A 12,523-nucleotide genomic window follows, 5' to 3' on the forward strand; every position below is an offset into this window, starting at 1 on the left:
CAAAAGACAAATTTCCTCATTGGTCATTGCTAGTAATAACAGAAACGTCTCATGGTCTGTATTTCTGTATTCCGTAAACAAACACCGAGTAGCTTATTATGGTTTAAAACTATTATTACATCTGATTCTCTACTCCAGAGACAAGAAATTCATTTTATAAGGAAATAAGTGCACAACATATTTGTTGTAACTACAGTGGACCATTGGGGAACATGGTGTTATGACTGAGAAAAATATCATTCTTACTGATAAACAATCCTGCTCCCCCATTGAGTTTGAGAGAAACTTTTCCCCCTACTGGTCAAAGTTACAGCACTATCAGCATGATGCCAGACTTGAAAGGAGAGAGCGTAGAAAGTTTGCCTTCCCTCCGAGTAAGCAGTTCACTTAGTCATTCCTGTAGCCACAGTACCAACTCCCCACGAGCTTGTTGGCTTGGTGTCAAGGCCGGGTCTATATTACAATGTCGAACTCACAGGAGTCCGAACATTGTAATATCGAACCCAAATGTTCGAAATATGAAAATAGCAAAGCCACGACACACCGTTTTTTTTCCCCAGGGAAAAAAAAAATCGGTGGGCCGTTTTCAGGGCTTTGACATTTCCTCCACTGTGGTGCGATCTCAGAGTTGATATATTTAAGTAGGGAGGTGCGGGGGGCAAAAGCCCCCTCACATTAGTTCAAGTTTAAAGTGTAAGTGTTTTTTTGTACCAGAACAGTGATTTTTTTCCGTGGGAAAAAAATCGCTGTTCTGTGTTTTCGGACTTCTTGGGTTTCGAACTTTATGGTTTGATATTACAGTGTTCGAACTCCTGTGAGTTCAGTGATGTAATATAGACCCATCAAGGCCAGGCTCAGTAGCAACAGCAGGTTCATAACTGACATTTTCATTCAAGCCCTCTAATGTACCACTAGCACTATGCTCTCTTAAACAGAAATTTCTATATGTAGTCTATGCCAATTTTATATCCACCTTAGTGTGGAAGCAAAGGGTCGTGATTGGCTGATTTAAAATACTCAGTTTTAAAACTGCATATTTTAATATAACGGTAAAATAGTTACTTGAAAGCACACTGTTCGAGTTACAAAATGCACCACAAGCTACACAAAATAAAAGGCAAAACATGCAAAAAAAACTGGAAACAGTCCACCATCATGACACCAACCAAAGCAAAGGATTGGGCATAGTGGCAAAGTACTTTAAAAATAAATATACTATTATAAATCACATCAGTTTACTGTATGGTTTTGTGTACCAATTTACATTAAACAGAAAAAAGCATATTCTTGCCAGCCAGGTAAATTGCAAATGTTTTAGGTTATTGGCAGTCCTATCACATACTCTACAACACTGAAAATTATTAGAAATAGTTTATCCCCTAGCAACAACTTTGTGCAAGATAAACTTCTGTTGCAAAGAAAAAATGCCAAAAAGTTTTTCTAGTGTCACTTACTTTCAGTGTGGAGCAAAGAAAAAAATAATAAAACTCAGATTCTAGCAGCTGTTCCACCCTCTTCCTCTTTTACTTCCACTGCTGTAATTACTGGTCTCGCTTCATACTGGAAATGAAATATATTATTTTTGCAAAGTTCTGCAGAATGCCAACTTTTTTGATTTTTCCTGCAAAGTATTTACATTTTGCTTATGCAATTTACAAAGCCACACATCATTCATCATCATAACAGTGAAGAATAAAATACAAGAACGCTACACATGATGGCATGCATTGCCAATAAATAATCATCAGGACAGATACAACTGCAACATGTTTACCTTTGGTTACCAAGTATCGAATTGCTTGAGCCTCAGATTCTTTTCCATCCAGCAGTCCAGCTCTAATAAAATTAAAGTTCTACAGTTTTGACAGAGCTACCGGCATCTAAAGCTCTGTTAACTTCACCTGGCTTAAGTAAGATCCTTTCTTTACTTATGTTAGTGTAGTTGCAACATGGTGGTTAATTTTCCTGCGGATAGCTACTTTTGCTTAGGGTGAGTTCTTCTCACTTCAGATTCAAGTCGAGCACCGTCTTCACACATGCCCCTGCACGTTGGTGATGCGTGATGACACCATTACTTAAAATTGTTTAAAAAAAAATCAGGAATTGAAGGGGCCACTCATAAATCCGTGGCACCACATTATTTTGCCCTCAAAACTGGTAAATGCCAAGGAGTTTGTTACGGTTGAGAGTTATGCCTAGGGAGGGTTTGGGAAGAGCTGAAGACTGGTTTTAGGGGAAGAGTAACAGACCGGGAGAAAAGAAGGTAGGACAACAATCATACCTTTCAACCTGGAATCACGAAAAATCTGGACAAAGGCCCATGAAAAATAGGTGCAACTGGCCAAAAATCTGTATGCTGATTAAAATAAAATGTGCATACATAATTATGTAACCTACTCCAGTGGAATTGTGGGATGCCAACTTTTTAAATGCAAACTGAAGAACAGACAAAATATGTTCATGAAACACAAAATAAACAGAATGATGTTTTATTTTTATTAATATTTGAACTTGTACCAAACTTTGAACAAGTGTTTCCTTTATTCCTAAATACTTGAGGGAAAACATGTTAAAGCCATTCTAAAACAGCTCAGGAACTTCCTGAAATGCCTGTATTGTATTAAGAAAAGTTCCATACTCTTCCATACTGAACTCCTCCTTGTAAGTAACTCCTGCAAAATGTTCACTTTGTGAATGCAAACTAAATAGGAAATATAAAAAAAAGTAGTTCATGTTAAACATAAAGATTACAAAGGTGTACAATAAATATTTAGCATAAGCGGATATAATTCACACTGATAGAGTTGCCAGGGAGTGCTACAAGACTTGTTTACACACTGTACAGTGACTGATATTTTGAGACTGACCCACAAAAAAAAAATCAGAATGAATAAATAAATCCTAAATCATTCCTTGTCAATGTGTGATGTGTGAGTGTTAGGCAAGTGAAATATTTACTAAAAATTGTCTTAAAGGAGCAAATTCATATTAGGTCTGTATTATGCAGACTAATGGAGAATGTTTTATAAAACTTTTGCATTGTGAGTATTGCTATGGTGTGTGGTATGTGTTTGTACCTTAGAAAGTGTTGCTAAGCACAGGAGCAGTTTGTTAAATGAATTGTACACAAAGACACTGCAGAAGCTGTGATGACACAGTGACTCTGAAAGGAATTCATATACTTTTATTATGACAAACTGTTTATTATATACATACAGTAATGCACCTGAGCTGGATTGTTTAAGACAAAGAAATAATCCTCAATGGAATACCAACCCATTAAAGGATACACACACAGTCTTACACCACACACACACACACACATGCACATGCATGCACCCGTGTGCGCACAACCCCCTATGTAAAATTGAGGAGGATCATTAATTTACCTCTTGCACATTTTTTTTTAAATTGGAGGAAACTGCAATACCTAATGAAAACCTACATAGATACAAAGACATGAAGACTGTACAGAATGATACCTCACGAAGAAATGAACTACATAACCAAGGCAAGAACAAGTACTTTTGCACCACAGAACTGCCCCCTTGAAAGAATATGAAAGCTAAAACAAACAGTATAGTAAGTGCCACTAATGCACCACCACAAGAAGCGAACATGGCATGAGAAAATTTCCTTACTTAGTTATGGCAGGCTACAAGCCAACCAGAAATTCAGTCCCTCAACATAAACCAGTTGCATATATTTTTCAGTACTATTCAAATACAGTGCCAAACATTTTGTGAAGTGGAGTGATGTAATATTCCATTGCAGCTTCTTCAGACTCCGAAATTAACAAGTGCTAGTGTTAAACTGGCCACTGTTATTCCAAAAGTAAATAAAACTAGGCTTTCTTTACAGCTGAAAATGATGTTTCACTCTTTATTGTTAGAAACATGTACTTTTAATTTCTAAAATAAATAAAAACATACATTTTTCCTCAGCCTTCCCACTGTGAAGGGACTGCACGTGGTACCTCAGCCATAATTATGGTACATAGGTACATAATTATGCTTTCCCCAAGCTGCAAGCCTGTCCTTACTACTTCTGAGAACTTGCTGCATGCACCACACCAGCACTGCTTAAATGAAAAGAAATGTTTGTTTCCTCTAAAACAGTTGCGTCTTGCTTGTCACATGTTAAACAAATTAGACTAGAGTAGAGTAGACTAGTGTGAGCTCCTTTACGTACTGATGAATGATGATTATTATGACTAGTAGTGCAGCAGTCGCTGGCATTTTTTTTTTTACTTTATTTTCCTTACCTGGAGGAGCCGGGGGAAGAACTAGTACAGTCTGGTAGTCAAGATATTTTTTTTTGTTTCTTCTCTGCAGTGTGCACTGCCTGATTAAGAAGAGAAATTCAAGAGAAGACTTAGACCTGTCCGACTATGCAGCTCAACTGCTATACTTAAATCAAGTAGTAACAAATGGGTCAGGACTCGGCTATTGCTCTAATTAATTTAAAACAAAAAACAGCTGCCTACTCGAGATGAGAGAGTAGTCATCCACTCCACCACTTTGTTCATTGACTGTGATCTCCATACTCACTACCTGTAACCATGTTACCTATGGAAAAAGGTAAACAGAGAGAGTACACACCCCCTTGAGCCCTCAGCCAAATTCCTACAGGCTGGCAATCTGTCTCGTGAAGCTGACATTGTTGCGCATGCCTTGCACATGATGACGTCAGCAACAAATTCGTCAAAAAAAAATTTTTGAAAAAAAATATGGGAAATTCGGGAATTAAAGGGGCCACTTGGGAATTTGTGGCACCCCAATATTTTGCCGTCAAAACCAGTATTTACTGAGGAATTCAGTATGGTTGAGAGGTATGTTAACAATGTAAGGTTCAATAAGTATAGAATAAGAAGAATAAAAGAACTTCAAAGTTTAAACCAACTATATTAGAAGTAGTGAATATAGTAACAAAGATAAAACAACTGGACTCTAGATCTTTAGAAAAGGGTAGGAACAAACTACATAGGAAAAAAGTGGGAATCGTGGGAACAGTACATACAGGGGAGGAATGAGGTTTAAAAGAAAGCAGGACTTAAATGAGCTATGTAATATTTGACTGAAAATGATTGGGTAGATTATAAGTGATGTATAATGTTTGCAACTGGGAGCGGGTCATTATGGTTTGTGATGTAAAGTGCTTAAAGCTAGGATTGTGATGTTGTGGTTTGTTTTCATTTATATAAATGTATGATTGCCTATGTCATAAGTGATGGTTTAATAAAGATGTTTCTTGCTTAAAGAAAAGGTCAGGAATTGAATAATTTATGTAATGTTGCTTAGGTTATATGATTTATAGCAATATATGTGAAGTATAATGTTTGTTAATGTGAACTTGTTAGTACAGTTTGATTACATTTATATAAATTTACATTTGCCTATGTCACAAGTGATAATTCAGTAAAGGTGTTAAAAAAGGAATAAAAGAACTTTAACAAATAAACTTGAGTGTAGCAGCAAGGATGAAGGGTAATGACTTAAAAGAACTAGAAATAAATTTCTTGAACACTTGCAAGACAGTAGAAAGAAAACTACTCGCAATAAAGCAATTATATTTTGAGAAAATGTCTAAATTACTGATATATATAGATTAAAGATTAAGACACCAAAAACTGGGGAGAAAGGTAGGGAAATCAGAGATATTGAAACTGAGTAAGAAAAGGAAGAAATATTCATAGAGTTTTACAAGAAGCTATATATAAAACAGGATGAAAGAAGAAGAAATTGGTTAAAGACATTATCAAGCTTCATGCAGGACATCAAGATGCCTAAAACTGATGAGAAGACGTAAACAAGTGATGAAACGTATTTTGCATCACCATGCCTTTTTTGGACAATAAAAAGTATAAAACAGTGATGTCTGGATTTATTGACTGACTGTAATCCTGAATGATTTACCAGCAAATCAAACTTTTTATGATGGACAAAGCAAAATTATAAACAAAATCAGGGAAAGTCTGTGAAATCAGGGACAGTGACAGCTAAGCATTACTCTGCAGTGAAGTAACAAGTGGCTTACTCCTGCTGCTGTCTGAGGACTGTTGCCTGTCTAGTGTGACAGCACCAGTGTTCACAGTGTATTACTATTTGGTGAAATAAGTAGAAAATGTGTGTGTGTGTGTGTGTCTGTGTCTGTGTGTGTGTGTAATATTGCTGATTTTTATCTGTTCACCTAATAATGCCAGGACAAATACATTATCCTTCTTCTGGGTATCAGTAAAAATGCAGCTAACAAGTAATTGTATTTCAAAAGTAAGGCATAAAATATATCACGGAACATTCAGACACAGAAATCATATAGGAGTCATATAGGAGTCTGGTGGTGTCCCCACTCCTCAGACTGTATAAATGGATACAAGAGAGAGAAAAAAAATATATTAATTTTCTGATTATGCTCTTTAACCTGAACAGGGCTGTAATATGACCCTGTAATGATAAAGCTGTTAACCCACTCATTCTAAAACCAGCCCTGCTCAGATATGTGTGTGTGTGTGTGTGGGGGGGTTGTATTGTGATTTCTTTCATTTTCATCACAGTCAAACCTTAGAGGTGTGCACACATGGTCATTATAGCTTCTTAAAAAAGCTGATGAGTAAGGCTAAATGTGATAAAAGGAAACAAGTAATGTGTGTGGTATGGGGAGCCCAAGGTAGGAAAAAACAGAGGGGAGGACTGGGGGGTGTGTGTGTGTGTGTGTGTGTGTGTGTGTGTCTGTGTGTCTGTGTGTCTGTGTGTCTGTGTGTCTGTGTGTGTGTGTGTGTTGGGGGGGTGCTGAAAGAATAGGCCGTGCCTAGGGCACCATTTCATCTAAGTTCAGACCTGTATATAGAGTCATTGTAATGAATTATTGTTGCAACTAAATGTCAGTAATTGTGAATGTCCCTTTGTGAGTTAGGCCAACATAATGTGGTCCACAGGCCTGTTCTAATGTAAGCGCATTGTAGCTACAGGTCAGTGTGTGCATACTACATCTAAAACTTCGCAGCATGAACAAAAAGGTTGCTTAGAAGGGGTGGCAGTGACAGGGTGATATGTAGACTGGAAGTGCAGAGGGGAGCCCCCAACTTGATATTTGCTTTGACCCCCAAAATGCTGACACTGGCCCTGGCTGCATAAAAGATATGAGAGACCTTTTTCAGAGAAACGGCAGTGTTAGAGTAGATTAAATAGTAAGCATAAGTAACACAACTACCGAGATATTTGTAATAAAGTAGGATAAAATCATTGAGATGATGCAGTAGTGTCTGCCGAAGGAAATGGAGACAAGACTGGATTACTCTTGTTAACAAACAGGTATGAATGACACTAAGATGTTTGCTGTCTTTCTTTTCTGTATATCTGTAGTGTTCCTAACTCATTAGCACATAAGAAGGATAACTATCCACAGTGCTGGAAATTCGAATGAGCGTATTATATCAAGTATTAGTTATGGGAAGGGGATTAAGTGCCAGTGAGGGGAATGTGCTTTAGAGAGGGAGGTCAGATTTGGAAGTGTAACGCTGACACCTGGGTCACTGAGTGACTGTACAGATGTGGGCACCATCCAAAACTGGAACTTATTTGCAAGGGTTTCATACAGTTTACACAGTGCCAGCATGTTATCATCTTCCAATGACTGAAGGGAGTATATAACCCAAAGTATGGAAGAATTATTCTGGCACTAATTTCATGAGGTCTGATGTGTTCAGATTGCTTATAGGCCAAATATGTGCATAAACTATGGGCCAGATTCAATAATGCCTGCATTAAGTGTACACTATTCTGAGTGAACAGAACACAGACATAACTCACACCTTCTTCCTCCTAATTTTAGTTTTCCTGCTGATATTCTTGCAGCTTTAAATATTGACAGGGACTCATAAAGGTTACCACAAAGTGTAGACTACGTGTACACTTAATGTAATCTTTCTGAGTGACTAGAAAGCACAAAAAATGTGCTAAGAAATTTAGTGAATACATATCATGTACACTTAGTGTACACTTTATTGAATCTGCCACTGTCTTGAAGAGTTGATGGTTCCAAGAGGATGGGTGTTTTCCAAGACGTGGAGGCCTTGTTGGAGAACTTTTACTACAAAGGAGTTAATAAAATATTAATTTAAGTAATGTTTTGCATCATACCACATATAAAGCTGCCTCCATGACAAAGCCATGGCAAAAGAAAATGCCGCTGTCAGTTTTAAGGTTGTTAGTTGAACATTTGTAGCTTGAAGTGTCTGTACTTTAACATTTTGTCATTTCTGCTTTACAGGCACCAGTGCTGTATAATGGTTGTCGTTCTGGTGAGATTTTCAAAATTGATATCAGACAGCGAAGTCAGAGAGGGTCAAACTATAAGAGGTCCTCCTTCTTTCAAGATTCTGCCATCACCTCATTGCAGATCCTCAGGGATGAAAATTACTTGTTGGCAGGAGATATGGCAGGCAAAGTAAGTGAAGGCTTGTGTTCTGTGTTACTGTCGTTATTAACACTAACATAGGGGTTATATAAACCCAACTCACGTTTAGGTACAGTGAGGTTACAGTATGGTAAACTGTTTCACTGTGTAAATCCTTGAGCACAGTGCACTGAGTAGTTATGCCGATGCAAAAAAAATAGTCCCAACTTGTGCATACATATTAGGTTGTACTAAAAACAATGAGCTGCAGAAATGCTGTCCTTGTATAAATCCCTCGGTGAAGTCTGTTCAGTACCACATCTACCAGAGAAAATGAGACACCATGTAGCACTCTGAAACAGAACAACATTTGTACAAAGTCAGAGATAATTTTTTTCTTGCCCGAACTGCTACAGTGAACAAATGCCACTTTAGACTCTTGCCTTTTTGGTTGTCTCGGCTGTGCCCCATTCTTTATTTCCAGTAAATATAATGATGCTGCAAGTTATGTACAACATTCCTTTGTTAATCTCCAAAGGGAAGTCCATCTGTTTTTCTGCTGAGTTATTTGCCCAAATTTTACGCTAACTGATTTGTAAGTTATAACATTTGAAGATCTGACTTGTATGCCCATATATTTTGTAATGTGATACCTTCAAAGTATTGTGTGCCATTGCTTATGTGGTATAGGACAGGTATATAGCAGACTACACCCTTGCTTCTAGATTTTTATTTATCTTTCAGTCTCTTTTCTGTGTTTATGATGGGGGTCATTTGAGTTTGAAGAAAGTAATAATGCCGGTTCCTTAAGAAGCCATAACATCCAAAAAGAAGCCAGCACTTGGTGGTGTGAGTAAAACAGCATTTCCTGTATTCAAATAATAGCAAGATAGACCGGTTTCAGCGTGAAAACCTTAGCCTTCCTCAGTGTAAAAGAGACTTGCACAAAGACATTATTTTATATGCAAAAATCCAACAAACACAGAATCCAATTGGCTGATCATAGTTGTCCATTAAGTCCAGATGGAAATAATCCACCCAGTCTAATTATCCATTTACTCTCCTTATTATTTAATATTGTATGCCAGCCAATTACATTATTCCTTCTTCCCTGAATCATATCAATAACAGTGAACTTAAAAGTGGCAGATGGATGTGTCAAAACATGTTTGTATAAAGCATTGGTAACCCTTCTATGTTTAATATCGCTCAAGTGTTGACTGATCCTATGCTTTAGAGGTCTGGATATTTGGCCAACATAGAAGGCAAAACAGGAGCAAGTGGCAAGATATACCACCCAATCCGATGAGAAATTGGCAAAAAAAAACAAATGTCATATACCTTAGATGTATTGCGACTGCTAAAACTTTTAATTTGGTAGATCCTGTTACAGTGCACACAATGGCCACATGGATAACAACCAGTAATAGCCTCTCTCTTCAAGGTGACCTGTTTAGTACCTCTGATACCAACAGACCCATGCCAGGCATTTGTTCTTTTGCCAATTGCTCATCGGATTGTGTGGTATATCTTGCCACTTGCTCCTGTTTTGCCTTCTATGTTGGCCAAACATCCAGACCTCTAAAGCATAGGATCAGTCAACACCTGAGAGATATTAAACATCGAAGGGTTACCAATGCTTTATACAAACATGTTTTGACACATCCATCTGCCACTTTTAAGTTCACTGTTATTGATATGATTCAGGGAAGAAGGAATAATGTAATTGGCTGGCATACAATATTAAATAATAAGGAGAGTAAATGGATAATTAGACAGGGTGGATTATTTCCACCTGGACTTAATGGAAAATTATGATCAGCCAATTGGATTCTGTGTTTGTTGGATTTTTGCATATAAAATAATGTCTTTGTGCAAGTCTCTTTTACACTGAGGAAGGCTAAGGTTTTCACGCTGAAACCGGTCTGTCTTGCTTTTATTTGAATAAAGGAAATGCTGTTTTACTCACACCACCAAGTGCTGGCTTCCTTTTGGATGTTACAATTGCTTCAGCCTTGCACTGTCATACTTGCAGGGGTGTGCACATTGTAGAAATTAAGACGCCATAACCTGTAACATTCCCTACTAAGTCTGCTTAATAACCCTTTCTACACATCATTTAATTCTCAGAGAGCATCTTTTTCTGCCTGCTTTGTGCTTCAACTTCTCGTTATTAACTTTTGCTACCTAATTATTAACTAATTTAACTGTTATAAAACTAAAGCAACTTGAAGCTCTTCTGTTTTGTTTTTTCGTTTTTTTTTATAACAGTGACAGTTGCTCTGTGCTGACCTAGAGTTACAAAATCAGTATAACAGACATTTGCAGAATCAGTGGTACCTGGCATACAGGCAGCCTCAACTTCTGGTTGTTACCTATGATGTGATTTTAAGAAAGACTGTTCAGCATCAGTACAGCTGGTCATACCACTCAACCTCTTAGAGCAAGAAATCTGGACAAAGCCGGTGGCTCAGTGGTTAAAGTGTTTGCCTCCCATCTACAAGTTGCAAGGTTTGATTCTCACCACGAGAAACAACTTCACTGATTGAAGATGAATATTTTGCTATGCTTAAAATGGCCCACAAGGGCAGTTAGCCTAGTACTAATCTATGAATCTATGAACCAATAAATAATAGGGGGCAAAGGCCCGAAAATGGTGACAATTTTTAAATATTGCTCTTGCAAACTTAGAAAGTTGATAGAATAACAATTTTTGCATTAGCTTGAATTTTCAGAAGAGAATGAAATCTGAAACTCAAATGTTTGTCACTGTTTTTTGACTTCACTCTTCAATAACATGGCAATGATTTGCCAGAGAATGAAAGATTTATGAGGAAAAGGCCAAAAATAGGAGACAAAAATCTGGACATTCTGCTAAAATCTGGACAGTTGAGAGGTATGCAGCTGGTTGGGAATGGAAGTAGTAGAAAAGATGAGGTGGCTGATGGCCTTCTGACCTCTTTTCTTTTGGAGAAAATTCTGTGGGGTCTGTGCTATACCACCAGTACTCTGGGGCTTGAGATGGTCACTGAGGCAGGATCCTACAGATAGAAGCCACAGCTTTTGCACTTGCATTACATGGGAGCAAGAATAGTGACGGGAAAGTTCAAAGGTCAGTCTTATAAGAGTGATGAGAGACTCAATGACCTCATGACAGGCAGGACTTGAGAGGGACCCTCAAATGATGCACCAGATGATAGATAAGTAGGCCAGAAAGTATGCCAAGAAAAGCATTATGGTCAGGCAGACCTTCCAAAAATATTTTTAAAAATTACTGTAATTTTAATGCATATCTTTGATAATTTATTGTTTATGTAATAGTCTGTGTGTTATGCATTTTCAGCATTGAGGCCTGACTCATGACAGGATAAACGTGTGAATGTAGAAATAGCAATTACAAACACTACAGGTGTAACTACCAGTTATGGCGCTCAGGGACATCCCCTTATCTTACACCCCTTGTCAATGGTAAGCTGAGCAGCAAAAAAAAGAAAAATAGCTCTTCTGTCTTTTTAAACCATAGGAAACTGCTTGCTATAGTTTACATTTAATGCACACAGAGTGCTAAACAGTTTCAACTGAAAAAAAGCTGGTCTGTTTGTTTAAATTGCGGCAAGCTGCTTACTACATTTTATGTCTACCACACACAAAGCAGTAAAGTGCTTTGCTGCAAATGCAATAATATCGGCATTCAAATGCAGGTATTGCACTGAAAACTGATTGCCTTCTGCCAGTCGTACCCCCCTATCACTTTGCACCCAGGACAGCTACTCCCTTTGCACCAGTCTAGCTACACTTCTGGCAAACACCCATAAACATGAACATTTTGTATAATTTGTTGATGGAGTTGACAAATGTCATGACTCCATAACAAGTCTTCTCCTTTGGGCACTGGAAAAGGTAGTAATTTTATAAGAGGACAAAAAGAAAAGAACAAAAATCTGCATAGGAGTAATATATTTTACATGGAAAAGGAGATAAAAGATAAAAAAAATAGAGCACTATTACTTTGTGTAATATACTGAATATAAGGTATTCATGGAAATATTGCAAAAGAAATTTATTACAATGAAATATATAATGGATGATGGCATTTTGGTAATACTTGTAGGCAAAATAATTAATTATA

General features: G+C 37.4%; 1 protein-coding gene across 1 annotated transcript in view; it reads left to right on the forward strand.

The window, feature by feature from the left end:
* DCAF4 (DDB1 and CUL4 associated factor 4) overlaps positions 1 to 12,523 on the forward strand; it is a 693,896-nt gene that overhangs the window by 587,092 nt on the left and 94,281 nt on the right. The window contains exon 12 of the mRNA XM_044074668.1: positions 8,269 to 8,445. Within this exon, the coding sequence (XP_043930603.1) occupies positions 8,269 to 8,445 (177 nt within the window). The remainder of the gene's footprint in view (positions 1 to 8,268; positions 8,446 to 12,523) is intronic.

The sequence above is a fragment of the Protopterus annectens genome, chromosome 6.part0 (assembly GCF_019279795.1).
Source record: "Protopterus annectens isolate FY-2018-M chromosome 6.part0, PAN1.0, whole genome shotgun sequence".
NCBI classification, from domain to species: Eukaryota; Metazoa; Chordata; order Ceratodontiformes; family Protopteridae; genus Protopterus; species Protopterus annectens.